We start from the raw sequence: 23,011 nt of genomic DNA, 5'->3' as shown, positions 1-23,011 counted from the left end.
GAAACCGTAGCGAAGACCACATGTAAATCTATGCGATAGACTTCTATCTCCTTACATTCAGTCGTGTCGTTTCCATTTTAATACGGACCCCACATGTATGACATGCACACACTAACACCGTAAACAGAAGTCGATGATTTTGATTAATAATAATATTTCTTGACTACATCGGAATGTCTATGTTGTAGAAAGTAAATACTATGATGGTGTTGTGTGTTTAATGAAAGCGATTGGTTACAAGTATGTGTTGGGAAAAGAAAATTTATTTTTCTGTATGTGACAGTTTGTGACGAAATGAAAATAGATTCGGGGTTTTAATTGGATTGTGACTGTGTTGTTTTAATGTAAGTTTTAACAGATGGACTTGACGCTGAACAACAACTCGATACACTAAACAATTTGTCACTGGTGCGCAAAGGGTTAGTAAAATTTTGATACAGCTCCATCTACTGGTTGTTTCGTTGTGAGGACAATCATGTGATGACTCAGCACTTTTCGGTAGCAAAGTAGATTGATCTATGTGAAAGACGTAAGGATCGTGCCTAGAAAACATATGTACTCTGTTGTTGGAGTATCTGGTTTATTGTTATGACATTGACAGAACCCTCGAGAAGTGGGTATGCTTTTCTTTCACGCAAGTTTACGCGGCTCCGTTGTAATGAATTTGTGTTAACTAAACTCGGATGGATACCGCAATTGTGCTCGACTTACACATGGTATTCGCATACTGCACGCATACAAACTTTTGTGTAAACAACTCTGATGTTTCTGTTCGTACTAGTTCTGTGTTGAACTATTTGATTATTAAGATACATGAACAACCACTCAGACAATAAAGTTCTTGTGACATCGAAACATTTTGTAGAGTCTGGCCAATCATTCCGCGGTTTAGTATAGTATGGGGATATCGAATATTTTCGTGTGTCATGAATATCTTTCGTATACACTTAGTATGAAATGAGATAATAATTAGTGTCCTACAAAAGTAAAACATGTTGTGTTTGATTGCATACTTTTTATCGTTGTTCGTTGTGGTTTTGAAAGATGGATGAGTTTACATTTACATTAAGCAGAACAACTCAAGTAATAAATTTTACTCGTTGAAAATCGACTCGTTTGAAAATACCGATCAATGGAGTAACAGTAATAATATGTGTGGTATATTATTTTTCGTGATATGCAACCAATCTTCTAAATCTTCTAATTTATCATGTCATAGAAAAGCCGATTGTTATGAATTCAAAACAAAAGTACTTCGATTATCAGGATAAAGGGAATTGAGATCGACGCAGTATTTCGAAGTGGTATGTTCAGCAATCACTAAATGACAAAAAATATCAAACTGTGCATACAACTCGGTTAGGTAAACAATACAGTTACAAATCGGATGTAAGCTTGATTTACAGATGACGGTCTGTTGATGTGAAGCTCAACCACTCCAGTGTGTTTATTGCAAAGTATTTGACAAAAAAATATTGAATGAAGACTTCGGTTTCATTACCAATCTAGTGAAAATTGTTTTCTATTGGATGGATATGATTTACCTTTAGAAAAACGATATAGACCGATTAAGTGACGCTGTTTCATATCTGTCGAGTGAGTAAAATTTCTTTGGAATAGTGGGTTAATTGTTAGGGATTCAATCACATACAAGTAACGTCTTTTAGTGGCAGAGTATTGTGATGACATTTACTTTAGCGAATAACAACGGAAAAATTTCCAATTTCTCTGATCGTGTGTGTGTGTGTGTGTGTGTGTGTGTGTGTTTTACAAATAATTCCAGTACACCTAACTATAGGACACATTTAGTAAACATCATGCCAATTGTTTCTTTGTGATGGTAACGACTTTCGGTGGCTTAGTTTCATGTCGGGAATTATTATTTGAGGGTTCAAAAACAATTTCAATCAATACTACAAATGAACAACAATACAAAACACGTTTAGTGAATTACAGTGTAGCAAGTACTTTTTTGATATTACGAGTGTTGGGCACTAGACACTTCTAGTTGAATTGGATGCGTCTAACAAACATATCACAATTTACTTTTGTGATGATCAAAGTCTTAGAGTGTATAACCTCGCGATATTTCACATTTAGCACGCACAATGGGGAGTTACTGAAATGATTAAGAATTGATCGCCAGCTTCGAACGGTACTCGATACTCAAAGTGATATTTTCACACTCTGTAAAGTGCATATGTTTCAATTCTCTGTCACAAATTCCGACAATAAATCGTATCAATTGCTGGATTCAATAGTACCGATATTGTGATATACTGACTCTACACTTAGTCGTTTCAATTACCCGTTGGGTATCGGGATAATAAAGCATTTTGCATCGGCTGTTCAATGTATGAATACTGGAACTATTACATCTTTATAGTCTTGGGTATTTTAAAGTTGAATAAAAATGAGGTGTCGTAGGGATATGAGTACAACCGAACTTGCTATGGATTTTAGGTTTTAGTGTTTGTATGGACTCGTGTATGCTTGGCTAACTGCTTGAGTTGGTCGGGTAAGTTACAAACGGATTTACTTGCAATGTTTTCGTGGTTGACTCTTTGAATATGGTAAGATGGTGATATGTCAAGACGTAATACTATTTCCGTACACTCAATTACAACAAAACATAACCCGCATTCAAATAAGCCGTAAGCTACAAGTGGATTTAAAACTTGATGCTGTTTTGTGGTTAACTCAAGTCAGTGGTCACGTTTGTGTTGATTTCAGGAATGATCATGACGAGTTGGTCGGGTAAATTAGGTAATGTGGTAGTAACTATGACCTTACAGAGTTGCTGACATCGCAATATCTTTTACGCTGTAATATACGGATTTAATTGTGATAAATTATTTCTCAGTTATTGTTCAGACATTCAAATCTCGTATACTCAAAATATAATATGTCAAATCGTATATGCACCGATTAGTAAATACTTTGTCTTCAGAATAGTAACAACCTTTACAATTGAATAAAAAAGACCGAGCATACGAATACAACCAGGATGAATTAATTCAAATTTATGAGTTGCAGTGATATCATCAAGTAAGTGAAAACTAGATTTTTAACAATTGTTAATGTTGTGAACAGGGCTGTGGAGTCGGAGTCGGTGGAGTCGGAGTCGGAGTCGGGGTAATTTTCGCTTGATGGAGTCGGAGTCGGAGTCGGAGTCGTGAAAACTATAATAGCTGGAGTCGGAGTCGGAGTCGGAGTCGGTGGGAAAATACTGACTGGAGTCGGAGTCGGAGTTTGTGAGAATGACTATGACTTCGACTCCGACTCCGACTCCGACTCCAACTTCTCTATCATGAAAACATTTGCTTTCAAAGAATTTTCAATAGAATTTTTATGTACCACCAACCACTGTTATTATTAACCATACAGATCAGGTGCGGCCAGCCCGTGGTACGAACGCCAAATTTGGCACACGAGAAGGTTAGGTGTGGCCTGCGTAATTCTCGAAATTATTTATGACATCAGGTACAATCGCAAGGCCAACCAAAATTTGATTAGCATGACCGCGAAATTTGATGATGATTAAAACAACAGTTCTGACGCATTGACGTATCCAGGGGCCAGTCACATTTATCCCAGATCTTCGTATATGACCATGAAGTATAATATTTCATAGCAGATTTATTGGACTTGAAATTTTTCTCGGTACTTGGCATGATTCATTGTCACTAGATTTCTTGCATTCAGTATTTGAGCCCACTTCTGAAAATTATAAATACGTATTATCCGCAGAATTGAGTCTAACTGTATTCACAATTAGGAGATGCGGCTTCGCTTGTGCACTCGCAGCGAGATCGTCGACAAAACATTTGCACAAAATGATAGAGGCATGTTCACTGATACCATCGATTTTGCTATGTCTAAACGTCGAATAATCCTGTCCTTGCCAAATGAGCCCATTGATATACAGATGCGACCCCCAATGTATGTTAGCGACCTATTTATTGATAAAGCTATTCAGTCCTTATCTTGCAAAAAAATTTCGCGCTTCGCGCGACCAGGGCCTGATTGCGCACTGCACAGTTGCATGAGATATTGTTATCAATTTTAGAGCGTAATAATATAAGTCTTGTTTGCAATGTTACCTAATTCGGTTCGCTCCTATCGACGACTAAAAAAGGTTATCAACATTCCAGTTGCCAGCGCAATGGTTCGTAAATCTCAGGTGTCCCTTCCGTCGAAAAAGTTGCCCACCCCTGATATAGATAAAATCAGACATTACTTGCAAATTACAACTCAGTTGCAGAGGGTAAGAAAATCGCAATATGCGTTGTCGCGATGCAGTCAAAATTGATGCAATTTTTGGAATTATACCATGATACTGTGACACAGAAAATGCATCGGCTGGTTTTGTAAAATTGTAAAAATGATGTAGATATGACCAAACGATGCTCCCCACTTGACAAAATTAAAAAATATTTGTAGTTTAGCTTAGCTGTTTGGGTCGAACAAATGATTAAGAAAGACTGCAAGTCCCAATCCTTGAATACTTGATTAAGTACATGCAGACTAGACATAGGCTATGGTCTTTGACTGCTTAACTAAATTCTATTTCTGACCAATGTCTATTATTAGTAGTAACACTGTTTGTGCTTGTAGTCAGGATAGTGTGCAATGACAAAATTAGTAAGTTCAATTTCTTTATTAGTTGCTGAGTCATACGTAAGAGCTACACTTGGATTTTTTTATCTACATTTTTATTAAACAGGATTGGATATCTGCCATATTTGAATGATTCATACATTTCAGGATATTAGATAGTCCATGTTGTAAAAACTTGAATAAGGAAGGATATTTAGCAAATCTTTATTTCATGTTAATTGCAAGTGGATAATTCGAGTTGTGCCACAATGAAACAATTCAGCATGCCACAGTTAATCATATGTTTGCATATGTTTAATGGTTGTATGATAGTCATTCAACCGCCAATGTGGCCTATGATTTTCGAAGTAAATTGGTAATAATGCTGGAGTCGGAGTCGGGAGTCGGAGTCGGAGTCGGTACGTTTAAAGACCCAGGAGTCGGAGTCGGAGTCGGAGTCGGTACGTTTAAGAACTCAGGAGTCGGAGTCGGAGTCGGTATATTGAAAATGTGTGGAGTCGGAGTCGGAGCCGGAGTCGGTGGTAAAATTTACCGACTCCACAGCCCTGGTTGTGAATAATTCTTTTGAGTATGGTAAGATGTTAAAATATATCTTTGACAAACGGAAAGCAGGATCGTGAATAGAGTTGTAACGTTACATTACTTGTTTCAAAGTATATTCTTGAAATGTGGCTGGATCAAAGTTGGTAGTCATGTTTGTCAATCCTATTTCAATTCACACTATGTCAAAGTCCAAATATTTCATTTTGGATTATCTGGATTTATCTTTAGTACATCCCACGAATGGATTCCGACGCCGCGCTATAACATTTTTGATGATAAGGACTCGAGGATTTTCATGATAGAGTTGACGAGTGATAAGATGCGTGTTTTTGTTAAGAGTTTGATTTCATGTTGATAAAGACAATAACTGTATAATGCACATACTTGTGATTCTTGATTCTTGTAGAATTATAGTTGGTATTGATTCTATAGACGTGAAAACAGCAGCGCGGAATGTGCGAATAATCCGATGTAGCTGAAAGTCGGCGTCAGTAATATTCAGGTTACGGTCGAATCAAAAGATCACGAAAAGATTTCTCAAAATAATTAGAATTGTACCGAATTAACACATTCAGATACGAATCAACTTGAGTTGTGTAGTAAGTTTCATTTCAAGTTGACAAATTGACACATTGATTCAATATTCTCATAATTCTTAGCGTGCAACTAAAGTCAGCCACGTTCCCAAGTGTCAAAACATATAGCAAGCACCAGAAAGCGTTAAATTGTTAGTTTTCGAATCACCGTCTACGCCGGCTCTATGGTCAATTAATTACCGAAATAATACTTTGTGAGTGATCGGTATGTCTTTAACACCAAGTCACTAAAAATGGTTATGTCCGAGACATCTTGTTAGCGATCGCGGGATTTGCAATCTATTTTACACTTTTTGAAGTGTTAATTTACGAGTGTGGTTATTTGTTGGTTGCTTTTCGTGTCGCTGCTGAATACTGAATACTCCTGAATGTAATAGTGCTGACTGGATTAGTGGAATAATCGATACGATAGTGCGCGCTCCGAATTTCCAAAACGGACGTATTTAGCGGGTCACACAGATCCAAAATACAACCGCCAACATCTGGTTTTCAAAATCGCACAATGCACTGCGGATTAGTGAATTTCCTGTTTAGTGATGCCTATACCCGAAAGTATGATATGCGAGAGATGTCTATACCTAAAAGTACGATTCACGACTGCACCCATAAGAACACATGGTGAATCAGCAGAGACCCTGTAAGAATACATGACAGACACATTATCGTCGTTAGCATGTCGCTGCGCGTATACCTAAAAACATTAGCATGCCACCACGAGTTTCACGTTAGTATGCCGCCGCCACCTATACCCAAAAGTACGAATCACCAACGCAGCCTATACCTGAAAATACGACTCACCAACACGAGTATTTCAATACGAGTCACCGCCGCAGCCTATACCCGAAAGTACGAATCACGACCACGAGTTTTCAATACGAGTCACCGTCGCAGCCTATACCCGAAAGTACGAATCATCGCCGCGTCCATAAGAATAACGATATATCGAAGTCGTATTCACCGTAAACGTTAGGATTCCCTCGAATACGAGACGGCAGGTCATCACCGCAGCCTATAGCGAAGGGGTGGGGTCACCAACACGAGTTTTCAAGGTATATCATCATCGCAGCCTATACCCGAAAGGGTGGGGTCATCACCGCGCCCATAAGAAACAATGGCAGGTCACCACCACATAGGGGGTCTAAAAGGGTGGGGTCATCACCCCGGGATTTCAGGCAGGTCACCACCCCGCCCATAAGAACCCCTGCCACCCCCAGAGCGATCTATACTACTACTAACATATATGACCCGACGATAATCACTACGAAATTGAAGTACAAGCGCCGTGATCAAATATAACGTGCATTCTATACTTCATAAAATAGACAGATTGGAGGATCCACGTAGGTAGACTACGAGTAGTAAAGAAGACTCTGGCAGTTATCGCAGTTGTTTTCTGTCACGATACCATCAAATTACTCCTGCATGAACTCAACGCTGATTATTTCGCATTCGTTTCTATGATGATCTCCCGATCCTTTCGCTACAGCGCGACTGTAGACTTTTGTCCTTGCTTGCTGTAGTTTTTGTACACTTTTTGTTGATCCTAATGTGTAATTGTATTGCAACGTGTCTGTAATACCATCGAGATGCCTTCATCAGTCAATGAAAAGGAATTGGTCGTTGTACATGAGGTACAGAATACAGCCATCCACAACGCGATATATCCCGGGTTACGATATATATCTTCATCTTCTAGCAGACATGCTGGACTGGAAAGATAGAGATGAAAGCAGGGCGATGAACCAGTGTCCAAATACCAGGTCTAATATCAGTTCAGTTCGGCTTATTAGCATTTTTTATCAATTCAATGCACCACAAAAATTGCTTTTGGGAGAATACAGCGATTATTTATTATTAAGTCTGCAAAGCAGAGGTAGCATAACAGAGATGCGGTACTTTGCTTAAATTTTTCTTCGGATGGTACCATCGCATAGCAGTGGACAATGTTGGACTGGAAACCATTGCGCTGCACAATGTACCGCGTGCTCACTGCTCAAATGCTCATGCTCACGCATCGTGTACTGTGTCTTTGAGATTCACCGTGTGCTGCCATATCATCATCATCACCATCATTGGTTTATTATATAAACAATGTATTCGATATATTTAAGAGCATGGCGCTATTGTGCACCGATAACCTAAACACAGAAACACTAACAGCCGAAGTCCGTCAATACTCAACAATGCCAGTATGCAGTATGTTGGTTTTTAACAGTTACGTCACACGAAACATTTATCTCGGATAGTTACGTCATACGGTTCCGGACGAATAGCCTAGACTACGGCTGCGGGCTATTCATCCGGTTCCGGACGAATAGCCACTGTCTTGCTCAAATCTCAATAATGGGCAGACGACGATACGACCATGGAAAACTGAATGGGATAGAACGGTAACTGCGTGGCCTGTCAATCATTTCCGGTCGGGTGATAGTGACCTCACGAGTTGAGCAAATTCGCGCCAGTCACAAAACCTTAGCATTGAGAAAGTTTCTGTTTTCTGTTAGTGATCTTTTGTGGCATTTGACCTTTTAGTAGGTGTTTTGCAGATATGTATTAGTGATTCATCACAACTATCGAATATTGGAAATGCCTGCAAACAGTTGTGCCTTCCCTAGTTGTAATACTAGTCGGAAAAATAGTAATTCAGTACTGTCATGGGATCTGTCATATTATTATTATAAATATTTTAATGTATACTCATTTATACAGTATATCTATTGAAATTATGGCCTCGAAAGTCAGTGATGTTGTTGAGGAATGGTACGATATTCCTCCGGAAATTGTCCATGAACTGCTCTTCAACGACTTTGACGAAAGCAAGGACAACATATATGTTCCGAATATCATACAGCAACCAGTTGATCTTGCACCGCTGCTGCGCTCATTGGATTTCAAAGACCCGCCAGTACTCTCTGAAAAAGGTATTGAACTAGCTACGGGTTGGATTATCAGTATGAACTCCAACGGAAATCCTGATGATCTTGTGATGAGTTACAGTAAGGTTTGCGGTGATCCAATATCATTCACAAAATCAAAGGACAGGCTTCTCTCTGCCAAATTTTTACTTGAGCTCATGGAAAAAATTATTGATAATGGAATAAAGGCACCGCAGCCTGAGTCATTAGTGTCTGCCAGTATTTCTGAAAGGGAGAATGATATTTTGGAATACATGGCTGGTTTTACTTTGAGAAAGGCGATTCGAAAATTCAATGACCAGTTAGACCAGTGGTTCTTAACCTGGGGGTAATTACCCCCAAAGGGGTAATTTCCCAATTTGCGGGGGGTAATTCAAATTGATATTTTTTATAAACTTATAACGCTGCAGTGAAATATTTTCAAACGTAAATATGAATGTGGGCTAACATATATTTTTGCGAGCTTGTATATATTTTGTTTCACTTAACACACCATACCTGCTGTGATATCATAGTAACCCCTAGTGATTATGAATAACAGGGTCGAATGTAGTTTAGTATAGTGCTAGATATGTCCAATTTATTTTGCAGTAGTGCGGATCATATATTGTTACGCATGCTGGCGAATTGAAAGACAACAAGGGGCGTCTAAGTTCAGCTTTACACCTATAATGCAGTAACAACATCGTAGAAATATAGTTGTTAGTATTGAAACAGTTTAGTGGTCTAGTCTAGTCAAAAAAATTAAGTCTGACAGCATCAAAATACCTTCGAAGAAACGAGGGGAAGATATTGGAACCTTTTGGGTTCGCCTTCAAAATGAATAACCAATCTTCGTTATAATGGCATCGAACTTTCTGATTGAATTTCCTTAAAGTTATTGCTGTGAAATAGGCTTTTCTGCAATGGTATTTATCAAAACGAAACATCGAAATAAGTTTGCGATTGGCCATTACATGAGATGCTGTCTATTATCCTCCCCTTTGCCTGATGTGACCCCTGGATATAACACAAAAACAGCATCAGCCTTCCCATTGACTTGATATTTTTAACAGGCATTTCAGTGTACATTATGACGTCACTTTATGTTGTTTTACAATTAATTGATTGCAAGCTGTAATTTGTTATTTTTTGAAAGGGGGTAATTTCATCCCGTCATTTTCTTCTTGGGGGTAACGATATGAAAAAGGTTAAGAACCACTGAGTTAGACCGATCTTTGCTTGAATATATTACAAATAACACTGGTAAGCCCTTTGGCAAGTTGATCCCCCTAATGGAGCGGAAGGCCGGGGCACTTATTTATCCAAGCTCAGAGCTGCTCTTTCTTCTTAGGAGAGTCTACAGGGAGTTTACAAGGGAATGCAGCAAATCCTCAAAGTTAATGAACTTTTCAATTTTGCAGGACAGAGTTATCAAAAGTTCGTACGTATTCAACTTCACAAGCAGCATCAACAGAGCGACATGTTCTGATGTCCATTCCAAACTAGTTATAGATTATATCATTGACTTATTTCTCAGAGTGTTGGGTCACTCCTTCACGAAGAAGCTAGTTAGTAAACTTCGAAAAGGAAGAGAATCGAATAAAGGAAGCCAGGGTACTCGTGGTGATTTGAAGGGAAAACCAATCTTGAGTAAAGAATGATGAATTGTTTTGTTTGCAATTTCATAGTTATTAGCATGTATCTCGCCTTTTAATTACTTCCCATCTAGTTTCTATGAATATGACCTAAGATAAGCACCAGTGCCATTGATGCTTTCTAATACGCTATGCATTATTTTTCAGGTTACACGTTCTGCCTGCACCGCTGACTCCCTCCCTCTCCGGTGCTAACATTTAACATCGCAGGTCATTGAAAGAAACGTTATTACAAGTATGACCGTTCAATGACGATGCGTATATCAGCTAACCCTCTACCACACGAAATGGAGGGCACAATATTACTACATTCCGGAACTGCTATTATATCTCACTTCATGCAATCCTTTCAAGAAATGAACACATTTCAACAGTTATTTGTGGTATTGACCATTTGCTAGATGTTAGCCAGTTATGCAAAACTATCCGGGGCACAACTGGAAGTGACTGCTTGGTGCATGAAGACACCGTGGAGACCAAAGTGTAAACACGGTTAAAATGAAAGATCTCCGGGTCGCCATGACCATTTCATACCTAGAAAATGGGTTTGATGTCAGTGACAGTTTGGAGATATTCATCCGATTTCATCATCCATCGTTGCATGGTCCGTGGTCTTGCGGCTTGTCAATATTGCCCGTTTCCAACTGCATCTGAAAAATAAATATCTACGGCAGCACATGGTGTGGTTGTAAATCAGTGGACTGGACAAGGGTTAGGATCGGAGCAAGCCATACGCAGGGCGGAACATAGGTCGTTAGGATTACAGTTTCACTAATATACGTTGATAAAAATGAAAGTACCTTGGAATGACAGCACCCTGCTTCTTCATCCAAGATGACCATCTCTATCATGGCTACTGTGACAATCCTTGGTCTAAAAATGATCACATTTATGCATATGTATGCATGCGTGGAAAAGGAAGTAAATATTATGTATGCATATATATCTCAATCTATGCTAGTATTAAATGAGTCTACAACTATCTCACCCTGTGCTGGAACGATCATGAACTACGCTTTCTTCTTCTTGGCGATGGGTTCTTCATAGATGGTAGTCCAAACGTTACTGCTGCCATGCGTGGAGGAGGAACTGGCATTGGACCCTTTGATCTTTTTTATGGACTTTCGCTGAGTCTGGTGTTGCAGCCCATAGTATGCCTGCGAAGCATCATGATGCCGAGATCGATATGCTTGCATTCTCTGTTAGTTGAGGGATGCGTTAGAGATGAAATTATGCCACATACTGTGAAATTGACACAGACCAGATTTCCAAAACAAGCCTCCAGAATGTCCTGAGTAAAGGACTTGAGCCATATACAGGGCATTACTTCAAGAAATATTTCGGCTAATTTGACCAGATTCAATGTAGTGAAAATGAGTCCTTCAAGAGTTGGACGAGCTATTATCCTTTTTCTCTCACCTCTGTGATGCTTGGATACATCCTCCTTGAAACATTCAACAAAATTAAATGAAATTGCTAAATTCATCAAGACGTAGGCTACTTACTTCCCAATCCAACAGCGATGTCACAAACTCATTCTGAAGCCATGTCAGCCGTTTGTCGTTTTTTTTACCGGACATTTGTAGCCACAATTGATTATTTCAAACCACCTGAATACAGTCAATGTGCAACTTTGCATTTATTCATAGTTTAAATACCGTAATAAATGATCAAACTGAAATACAAAAGAACAGTTGCATCGACTAGCCTAATCCCTATTGCTCCAACAACTCACAAGACGTGGGTGCTCATATATACATGCACGCACGTCGCACAGTCACAACAACAAGAAGACAAGATCGCTCATGCGTTTAGGGAAACTACTAGAGAGAGAGATAGTAGTAAGAGATAATCACACATCCCCCCCAACTCCTAACGAAATCAACGAGCATTGAGTGAGGAGTTTAAAATACAGCGTGTAGAGAACGTCTAACCAAATACTCTAATGGCGATTGAAGCGGGAATCAACATAAAATTTGTGCTCCAATAACGTAGTCCTTGTGCCATACTGGCGGGGTAACATTTCTGCCTGAGCGCTGGCGTCTATCGTTAGATGGTGCGGCAACACTAGTGTCGTCGATCGGTACTTCAACTGGTAGATGATCTTCTGCACTCGATTCGGTGGATCTCAGCAAGCCAGGGTCTACCTCATTAGACTGTCCACTTAGAGCGGGTGGCGAAACGACTTGAGGTGACGTAGCTGTGCCGGGAGACGAGACCGTTGGCTGAAAATAAGTGTGCTTTTGAAAGGAGGCACAACATGGTGTGTTTCTCGAGAGCAGAAGCGGTTCAGCGATTGGAAGTCAACAACTCTCCTCGGGCTGCCATCTGCCTTGAGTACCCATATGGCCCTATGACACCAGGTCGTTGGCGTGTTCGGCTCCACTTTTTCAATCACCCCTAATTTTACGTCCGCCTCCAACTGCTTCTCGATTTCCTCTTTCCAATGAAGTGGAATGGCAGCCGGTGTGTGGACTGCAGTCGGTGTCGCCGACGGATCGATATGAATGGAAATAGGCGGCCCAGTCATGGTTGGTAGTGGGCTGTGTTTGCACTTGTTGAATGTGGATGATGCATACCTCTCAAGTAACCACTGCTTCATTTTATCCACATTCTCCGCACAAGGCTGGAATGGCAGCTGTTGGGGGCGTGGAGGAGGCATGGACCTCCGTGGGCAGCTACATGTTTGATGCGGGTTACCTTCAAGGGTTGACTCTCATGTCGCGAGGAGTGCCGTGCCCCAATTTGAGGAAAATCGGGCCCAATGATGCCCAACTTCTGCATGGCATCTCGACTAGGGTAGAAGAGTTTCGTAGAATCCGTAATGTATACCATCTCAGCGGTTTCTATGACATCGCCAGAAACTGCTGCACCCGAAAGTCGCAGAAACACAGCGCCCAGGATGTGGATACACTCATCATTAGCTGCAACCAAGCGTTTCTTTACCGGGATGAGATGCTGGTTCTTGAAGCCGCATGCTCGAAACAGTTTCAATCCCATCAAGGATGATTGTGCACCAGTGTCTGATATCGCCTTTATCTTCTTGGGCGATATTTTGGGACGCTGGATATTGAACTGGGCATAATCGGCTTGCCGGGTGGAGACCAAAAGATCAATGGTCGGTTGTGCCTTGCAGTCTTTCAGCAACCATCCGTATGTGCCATCGAATATGTGGTGGTCCAATATGACTTCCGAAGCATGAGATTCTACAGTGTTATTGGTACGGTTTGATACTGAAGCGACATTGATACTAGAAGCGGTGCCAGTACTAGGTGTCTCCGATTGGTTGCTTTGTCTCCAGCAGGCTAGACATTGTTTAAACTCGCGCAACCTCGGCTTACCAAACTTCCCATGCAAGTATTTATACTTCTTCATGACACTGCCACATTTGCCACATTTGATGACTTGAGAGAGATCGGGCAACGGCGTGCCAGTAGAAGTGCTGGCCGCAACGCTAGATTCATGCTGATTTCTCAATGTGGAGGAGGTGGCACGTAGAGCTAATTCCTTGTTTTCAATAATCTGGACAGTTTCGTCTAGCGATTTTGCATCGCGATTTGCAACACTAAGGACTTGCCGCTGAACCTTATCATCAGCCAGGCCGGCGATGACAATATGCCTAACAATTCTATCAGAAAAGTCATTGACTTGGGTGCAGTCAGGCTTCGTGCAATTCATTTGAAATGAGCAAATTCTTGCAGACGCTTTCACCTCGGCTAGAAATGCACTGGAGGACTGTCCTTGAGCCTGCTTGGCCGAAAATAGAGCAACGGTGCGCATGCTTGTGGCGATTTTGACAACTGCTAGGGATTCAATAGCTTTCAGCATATCACCTTCACTGACCTGATTGAGGTCACCGACTTGTTTGAAGAGGTCGTTCGATAAAGTTATCTCGCAGCATTGCCAAAGGTGGCTCTTGATTAGCTTGTCGGGTATCTCGGTCCCTTTTTTAAAATCGTCCCATTTTCTGTGGAATATTTGCCATTCCTCGGCAGTGGAGCCACGCGAAATGACGGGTCGTTCCATGACAGAGGGTCTCGAACGCGAGACATGAGGACCTGTTGTGTGGATTGTAGCATGGATAGTGAGCTGTGTGACGGCGCCGGCCGTATCTTCGGATTCAGTCTCATAATTGCAGTCTTGGATTGGGCAAGAAAGCTTCGGCATGGTTAATCCGTATTAAGTTTGATCATGTGCAACTTTGCATTTATTCATAGGTTAAATACCGTAATAAATGATCAAACTGAAATACAAAAGAACAGTTGCATCGACTAGCCTAATCCCTATTGCTCCAACAACTCACAAGACGTGGGTGCTAATATATACATGCACGCACGTCGCACAATCACAACAACAAGAAGACAAGATCGCTCATGCGTTTAGGGAAACTACTAGAGAGAGAGATAGTAGTAAGAGATAATCACACAGTCAATAATAACGAAAAATGAAAAAATGAAAACAGAGAAATTTACTTGGATAAAAGAAGAATAAACTTTGAAGTTCCTCCAGCTCCGGCAATCTTCAAGAGACAATTTCCGACTTTCCAATTCAAAACTCCTCTGGCGAGATCTACTTTCATCTGAGGGACAATAGGGCCATAGACTATATTAAAAATATTTTATACGACGTAAGCTGAAGGTAAACCAACCTTGGTGTAAGGCGTCAGGTGAATATGGGACTCTGTGAGTCCCGATTCACTCAAAAGTGAAGCAGCGTCTTTATAGAAGAGGTCCTCAACGTATGTCCATAGGATATGCTGTCCACTCCAACACATAAATTTTGACCCACCTGGCCGCGAATTGTAGAGAGAGTTTCGTACAGTCTATGGAGAATACAAATCAGCATATTTATGAGTCACGAATTAATGTCAAACAACCCAGCTTACCTTGAGTAAGTGGGAAGGATCGCACAAAAAGTAAATGTTTCTGTCTGCGGAAGCTGGGTTTGGTGCCATGAACAATTTCCCCATTGGAATTTCCTTACAACCGCTCATAATTTTGAACATTTTACGATTGGTTGGATGGCCATCAGCAACAACAGCATGAACTTCGAAGCCATTTGATTCACACTCCATTATCACACGCCATGTCAAATTTGCCAGTTTCCAAGCTTTAATTGATTTAGTTGAGTACCAGGCAAAAGGTTGGGAAATCTTCCGATCGATGGTTCGAATATAGAATACTGTTCGAATAAATATTCATGATAAGCAAAAAAACATATCTGAGTTAGCATTACTTGCCGAGAATAGAACTTGCTAGCTCTGCATCGTTGCCACATCCAGCATCAACTAGCCCAACCAATTTTCCATTTTTCAGAACAAGATTCTCTTTAACTGCAACATTTCATATGAAGAAGTAGCAGTGCTTATGTACTCACAATGTGTTATCTTACTCTTCATTTCATCCAAGGTAACATATCCCATCAGTCTGACTCCAGTTTTCTTAACTCGCTGCAGTTCTTCCACGGCAAGGGGGCATATGCCAGGCTGTGGGGTGATGGCGTTCCTATCAAATTAACCAAAATCAATACACCCCTAGTTATTGAAAAACGAGTCATTGTTACCTGTAAAGTCTGATACTCCGGCGTGAAGGAAGAGTCAAGACTTCACTCGCAGTGACATGTTCATATGCCGCAGGAGACCGAGAGTAAAATTCAATTGCCCAACGGATTATGTCTGGATGAAAACGTCTTCCCTGTGGGGTGCGTACAGAATTTTTTTTTGTTCGTCAAAAAATAGTTTTTGCCAGTCGTTCAACTTGGAGTGTTCACAAACACCCTGCAAAAGATATGACACACATTATTAGCGAGACTACTAGGTTAACCAATTGTTGCAATCTAATCAGATATAATATCCTCATCAAAAATGTTTGTTCTAGCCTTTAACAACATCCAAATTCACATGACGGTACTAGGAACACACCATAACTGCAGTATAAATTTCCTCATCTATGCTAATCATCTTATCCTCTTCTGCAACCCCTCCATGAACAACTTCACTTCATTCAACCAACTGTCTCGTGCTCTGTCATAATCCAAACACTTCACACAATTGGAGAATGGACTATCACCTGAAACTGCTCTAAAGATAATAATCGAAATATAAAACAATTTAAATTGGATGCTATTTTACCAATGACATTGCAACTGGGGGCCCTAAAACTGTCTTGTACTGACATACTCCCTTCATCCCAACTCAGTATAGCATGACGGTTCACACTGCTGTCACTACTTGAATGAATACCATCACATGGTCTCAGGCTTTGCTAATTCTCTGAAACCACAATGAATTAAAATGAGAAATTTATATCGCCTACAAAGATCCAAATTTACCCAAAGTAGTCTTCAACATTTGGTAACAATGGTCAACATCGAGACAAGTTGCAATAGATGCTGGCCATCCAAAAAAAGATATTGATTTCATACTAGCGTCATCGGCAAACACTATTCTGTAAGACAAAAGTAATCAGAGTTGGCATAAGCTCGTTACATTTTCAAAATAAATATACAAATTGGTATAGAATCTATAATGCGCTTCAACCAAGTAGGCTACTCCCTACTCGTACAGCATTGCAAAAAGTGCGGGCTGTTTGCAATTTATAAATTTGTATTTCAGAGTAGCTCAGGAATTTTGGTAATTTCCTTATTTGTAGAAGTATGCAGGTTTTAGTCTGGTAAATTCAAAACTGACCTAATTTTAGGTTGAATATGACCAGCTTCCTCCAAATCAAGATGAAGCTCTCCTTTCTTCTCATATGATACCCAGCCACCTATTGAAGAGTGATTGAATCACAAATTAGCATTCAACTTTATTCTAAATTTGACCTACCTTGAATATGAGATGCGTCCTTTTTTAACCGTGCAACATTTTGATAATATAGTTTTTTATCAACTGCGTTTCTGGGCGCTGGCTCTTTCCTTGGCGGGGAAGAGAATGATGCAGACTTTTTAGGCAAATTGAGGCAAGGTGTCGCTCCTAACTTCAGCCGACGTTTTCCAGAAGCACCTGCCGCTATAATATCTTCTGGCCGGAAATGTCGATCACATATTTGGGCTCTTGAAAACACAATAAATCGTCCATAAAAGAATCATAGCATGATGCCAGTAACAACGGAGCCTATCAGTCACAGGATTACAGCTACCAGCTTTGATATCATGCCGGCAATATAGCCGTACACCTCCCATACCACCAATAGATATATGGTAGATCATATTCTGTTAAAACAATGTAAATACCGTAACTCACGATTCTCTATCGAGCTGACTGATTATATTATCTCTTCTATCAGTAGAAATCACGCATTGACAATATAAAACGACGTAGTTGCGATCGGTGCTGCTTTTCCTGTTCGTTCTTCGCGAGATCCACCCTGTAAATGATAAAGAGTGCTGAATTACTATTCTTCCGACTAGTATTACAACCAGGGACGGCACAACGGTTTGTAGGCATTTCCGATATTCAATTGTTGTAATTAATCACCAATACAGATCTGCAAAACACATAGATATACGGTCAAATGGAGCGCAGCAACGGTGCAAGATCAACTGGTTGCTGTATAATATTTGGAACATATATGGTGTCCTTGCTTCGATAAAAGTCCTTGAAGAGAAGTTCATTAACAATTTCCGGAGGAATATCGTACCATTCCTCAACAACATCACGACTTTCGAGGCCATAATTTCAATAGATATACTGCATAAATGAGTATACATTAAAATATTTATTATAATAATTAGACAGATCCCATGACAGTACTGAATTATAATTTTTCCGACTAGTATTACAACCAGGGAAGGCACAACTGTTTGCAGGCATTTCCAATATTCGATAGTTGTAATGAATCACTAATACATATCTGCAAAACACCTACTATAAGGTCAAATGCCACAAAAGATCACTAACAGAAAACAGAAACTTTCTCAATGCTAAGGTTTTGTGACTGGCGCGAATTTGCTCAACTCGTGAGGTCACTATCACCCGACCGGAAATGATTGACAGGCCACGCAGTTACCGTTCTATCCCATTCAGTTTTCCATGATACGACACTCTAACGATTTCGAAATAAGTGGTATTCATCCGCTGACATGCCACCGATAATATTTACTGGCCACTGCGTTATAATGTTTGATTTAGGTCGTTTTTTCATACAGAAATATTTATAATTACATCTAGTCCCTTTCTTTTCCATTTAATTGCGTATAAATTGATATTTATTCCATGTGTTGTTACTACTTACCGTACTTACTTAACCAGACGCTACTTGTGATGTCACAGTTGTGCGTTGGTTGTTTACTACGAATCTATGGAAAAGCAGTAACGCGTAGCGGTAACTTAATGTAACCTATTACGGATCGCCTTGTTCGCCATTAACAAATAGTCAACTTAGCATGCGGTGCTGATAATTTTAGTTTCCCGAACAATATTATACATCCTAAACTGATATTTTAACTCATCAGTCCTATCCGTGACAACGAATGTAACCAGCGAGACTGGCCGTATAGCCTAGCCTTATAATTAGGGCTGGGCAAAATCGAGTACCTAGCTGATTCGATTCTGAATCGAGCATAAACCTTCGAGTCGAGTCGAGTATTCGAGTAGCACTCAAAAAGCGGTCCTATGTTCAAAACAAACAGAAATCAGTCCCATTTCCACATTTTCTATTAGTACAAAAGAAAATTTATGACCAACTGATGTGAAAATGACATTGCCATATGTGGTCATTTGAAATATTGTACAGTTACTTGTACACAGGCCATTCAAAATGTAGGATACACCATACACATGCAATTAAAAATGGACTTGTCAATTAGTTAGTATAAACCGTTGCATTTCAGAAAGACGAGAGCTTCCACGTGCCTCCCTGTGAGGCTAGATCTTAATGCAGATGCTGTATTCCCAGCTGTTGAAAATACTCTTTCTGATGGAGTAGAAGTAGCTGGCACACTCAGATATTTCAATGCTAGGTTTACAATGTTTGGATACTTGGCTGTATTCTCTTTCCACCAGTTCAGAGGATTCTGATCCTGTGTGAGCCTTTTTTCACAGAAGTATTTCTCAAGCTCATCATGAATTAAATTAACATCGGTGTCGCTAGAGCTGTCACTTGACTCACTGGAATCATAAACTGCGTCAAGCAGCTTATTCAATGAAGAGCTTTTACTTGGACCACTGTTAGTTGTGGGAGTAGCTTTGGTAATAACAGTAGCATTTTTTTCCTTGCCCACTACATCCTGCAGCAGTTCACACTCAAGCAAACCGCGAAGTTTAGCCGATTGTGTGGAGTCAAGTCCTTTGACCTTATATCTTGGATCAAGTGCGGTCGCTTTCCAAGTAATGTCACCGTCTACAGGCATTTCAAGAAATCGTGCAGACATTTGCTCTCCCAGTTTTTTGCAAAACTCTTTCATCGGTCCGCTAGCTTCTGATGATGCATCCCAAACATGTTTCTTCAATGATGTAATATACGGATTTCTGAGTGATATTGAAACTTGCCTTTCAGCACCCAAGATCTCAGTGGCTTCAGCAAAAGGTTCCAATATGTCAGTCAGTTGCTTCATCATAATCCAGTCCGATTGTTTCAGCATGTATTTACTAGTTTGGGATTGTTGCTCGTTCAATACAGCTATTACTGGCCACTGCATATCAAATAATCTCCGCAACATGTAGTAGGTGCTGTTCCACCTGGTTGCCACTTCCATCACAAGCTTTCGGAACTCCACTTTCATCTCCTCGCATTTCTGCTTTAGTAATGATGTTGCTACCTCCGATCTTTTGAAATGAGCTACAAGTCTTCTAACGTCAGCTAGGCACTGTTGAATTGAGGAGATTGCCAAAGCATGTGTGATACAAAGTTGTATTAAGTGCGATGAGCAACCTAGACTGCACCAACCATGCTTTTTTTGTAACATGTCTTTTGCTGACTTCATGTTTGAGCCATTGTCACTCACTGTACAAGTAACTGCTGATACCTTCACATTGACTTCGGCTAATATCTGTTCAACCCAACTTGAGATGTTCACAGCAGTGTGACGATCATCTAGCAATTTACAGCTCAGCAACCATGATTGCAGGGAAAACTTTTCATCAATGAAATGTCCTGTAACAGCCAAGAACGACTCCATATTGATACTGGTCCATGCATCAAATGTCAGTGCAAGATGTGTTACTGTGGCAAGTGAATGTTGCAGGTTACTTTTCGAGGCAACAAATAGATCTTCTATGCGCCGTGCAAAAGTACGTCTTGATGGTATGCTATACTTAGGTTCCAGGCTTGAAATCAAATTTTGGAAATTTTCCCCTCAATAACAGAGAGTGGCCTTAAATCACCCACAATAAATTTGACAATCTTTTGGGTAATATGCTCTTGCCTAGAAGGGGTCATGAAAGAAAAATCCAATTTAAGCTGCTTCGGACTTGATGTGGACGTAGAAGGTCCAGTGTTGAGATTTTCACGTTCTACGTACGATCTTCTGTTCAAATCTACGGTAGGATGCTTGCTTTTTATGTGCCTCAGTAGGTTGGTGGTGCTATCGAGAAAAGATAGCTTTTGTTTGCAAAGTATACAAGCTACCTTCCGACCATCGCTTCCTTCGTCGACAGGCGAACCAAAGTATTGCCACGCCGCTGACTTCCTTCCTTTCGGGGCTTTGCTCATTGCTGTACTAAACACGCTTGTGTAATTTCTCAACCGGTATAAATTACAGCCACGGTATACCAGGCTCACGCTCACAAAAACGGATTGCAACGTTCCACATTATTGCGTCATAATGATTACGGAGCAGTCAGAGACCGTGAATTAAGAAATGTTTTAAGGTGTATAACCTCATCTTTACATGGATAATAAATTATATTATTAACATACTGGAAGATTTCTGTGTTGACACTTGTTATTGCTGCCTGCCTAATGACAAATTTCGACCGATAGATAATGGAAATATTTTCAGTCGCAAGGGGGCGCACTTGTAAGTACTCGAAAAAATCATCTTTTACTACTCGACTCGAATCATTGAAATAAATACTCGATTCAGATTCGAGTACTCGAATCATTGTGCCCAGCACTACTTATAATATAGTGGCTATGTACGATTGTCAGTTGTTTCTTTTACCCTACTATGTACTATACTGAAATTGGTACTAGGGCCAACAGTTTCGGTATGACAGACCCCAGTCTCGCGAACGCGGTTGAATCAGGTCAAATCACCACGAGAATGATATCAGTAACATTCAGTTCCATGTATACATTGGCTGCAGGGATTTTCAAGCTAATCAATTTTGCCAATAGCCTGGTAAACTTCAGCAACGAGTAACTGTCAGTAATTTTTCGAAGAAATTCTGGTAACTTGACTTTAGAGCTAAATTGAGGTAATATTACATATCAAAATGTAAAATTACAAGCTACGCACAGTTATTGGCAGCTACCGGTAATTCGTTGCAAAATTTACAGAGATTTCCCAGTAAAAAACGACCTAAATCAAACATTATAACGCAGTGGCCAGCAGAGGTGGTCAAAGTAGTCAAGAAAGCTACTCAAGTACAAGTAGTGACGAAAAAATCTACTCAAGTACGATTAGAAGTACTTCTTTCATAAGCCACCTAAAACTACTTGAAGTAGAAGTAGAATTGACCGACTTTAAATCTACTCAAGTAAGTAAGTAGTTTGGAAAACAGTCTTAATTCGCTCGCATTGACTGTTAAAACCTGCAAATTGAGCTATGCGGAAGGTTAGGAGAGCTTGATTTGTATTGATGCATCCCGGGAGGTATCAATTTTCGACAGAATAAGCCTTTCTTTACATCATGGGATGCAAATTATGGCATTGATATGAAATTGCGATACTAACCCTTTATTCACAAGAAGACCGCGTTTTAGAGAATATCATGGCATGGCACCCTACCCCGTATTATAAGGCCCTAAGCTTAGGCGAAGAGCAATACGGAGAAGTTGTATCGGATACGGTTTCAACACTTTGCGCGACACGTTAATAACAAATATTGTGAATCGTAAAATTTATGTTTAGTGTAGCTTTATTTTCGGAAAATAGAGGCATTACTACAGTTGCTTTTAGCTTCAACATGTATGCTCTGCAAACAAAGGAATTGAAAGTAATTAGAACTCAAAGTATGATACTCCAAGTATCATACTCGGAATTGAGAGTGAAATACAAATACCACTTCTAAATGGCGGGGAGTATATTTCATGTCTTTTGTCCATGAAGCTTCAAAGGTGATCTGCTAAAACAGGTGTAACGTTCCAAAAAGCTGGATTTTCCAGATTAACAAGACACGTAATGGGCTGCTAGATAACGATAGGATAAGTAATTGCTGGATTGCGAAACGGTAGTTTCAAACGTTACGGTGGGCCATATTTACTGGGATGAAATATTTGATATGGACGACAATGCGGTGTGAGCGGAACCATTAGCAATCCGTTACTTAAATTATATTCACTGATACTTTCGTGAAAACATATATGTCACTCCATAACTATCTAGGCGCGAAGCGCAACAAAATTTCTGGGCTTTACTTTACTATTATGAATATTAAATGTTGATACCTCTGGTGGCCAGTAAATATTATTGGTGGCATATCAGCGGATGAATACCACTTATTTCGAAATCGTTAGAGTGTCGTATCGTCGTCTGGCCATTATTGAGATTTGAGCTAAGGGTGGAGCGAAGCTTGTACTTGAAGAAAGTGGACACGA

The 23,011-nt window shown here is 40.1% G+C and overlaps 3 protein-coding genes and 1 long non-coding RNA gene across 9 annotated transcripts in view; 1 reads left to right on the top strand and 3 right to left on the bottom strand.

The window, feature by feature from the left end:
• Positions 1-23,011, bottom strand: part of LOC145435693 (uncharacterized) — a 224,194-nt gene that overhangs the window by 81,998 nt on the left and 119,185 nt on the right. The gene's annotated exons all lie outside the window — the stretch shown is intronic.
• On the top strand, positions 8,115-10,701 carry LOC145435991 (uncharacterized). Its single transcript, XR_013914120.1, has 2 exons — positions 8,115-8,680; positions 10,459-10,701. It is a non-coding gene; the product is annotated as an uncharacterized LOC145435991 (long non-coding RNA).
• Positions 11,300-15,496, bottom strand: LOC145435919 (uncharacterized). Of its 3 annotated transcripts, none has more exons than XM_080313192.1 (6): positions 15,197-15,496; positions 14,960-15,133; positions 14,784-14,890; positions 11,817-11,921; positions 11,591-11,755; positions 11,300-11,510 (listed from the first exon to the last, which is right to left on the bottom strand). In XM_080313192.1, the coding sequence occupies exons 1-4, from the start codon at positions 15,383-15,385 to the stop codon at positions 11,861-11,863; spliced, it is 531 nt and encodes a 176-aa protein (XP_080169318.1). In that variant the 5' UTR covers positions 15,386-15,496; the 3' UTR covers positions 11,300-11,510; positions 11,591-11,755; positions 11,817-11,860. The 3 variants fall into 3 exon arrangements, with proteins under 3 accessions (XP_080169318.1, XP_080169309.1, XP_080169326.1); XM_080313183.1 differs by having other exon boundaries at positions 11,301-11,510; positions 11,573-11,755; XM_080313200.1 differs by having other exon boundaries at positions 11,495-11,510; positions 11,639-11,755.
• Positions 18,823-21,022, bottom strand: LOC145448032 (E3 SUMO-protein ligase ZBED1-like). The gene has a single exon (XM_080326341.1). It carries the CDS (start codon positions 20,428-20,430, stop codon positions 19,120-19,122), a length of 1,311 nt encoding a protein of 436 aa, XP_080182467.1. The 5' UTR covers positions 20,431-21,022; the 3' UTR covers positions 18,823-19,119.

Source organism: Botryllus schlosseri, chromosome 1, assembly GCF_051294905.1.
Source record: "Botryllus schlosseri isolate E-star chromosome 1, Bs_hap1, whole genome shotgun sequence".
Classification (NCBI taxonomy): Eukaryota; Metazoa; Chordata; class Ascidiacea; order Stolidobranchia; family Styelidae; genus Botryllus; species Botryllus schlosseri.
This window is presented reverse-complemented; position numbering and strand designations above follow the sequence as displayed.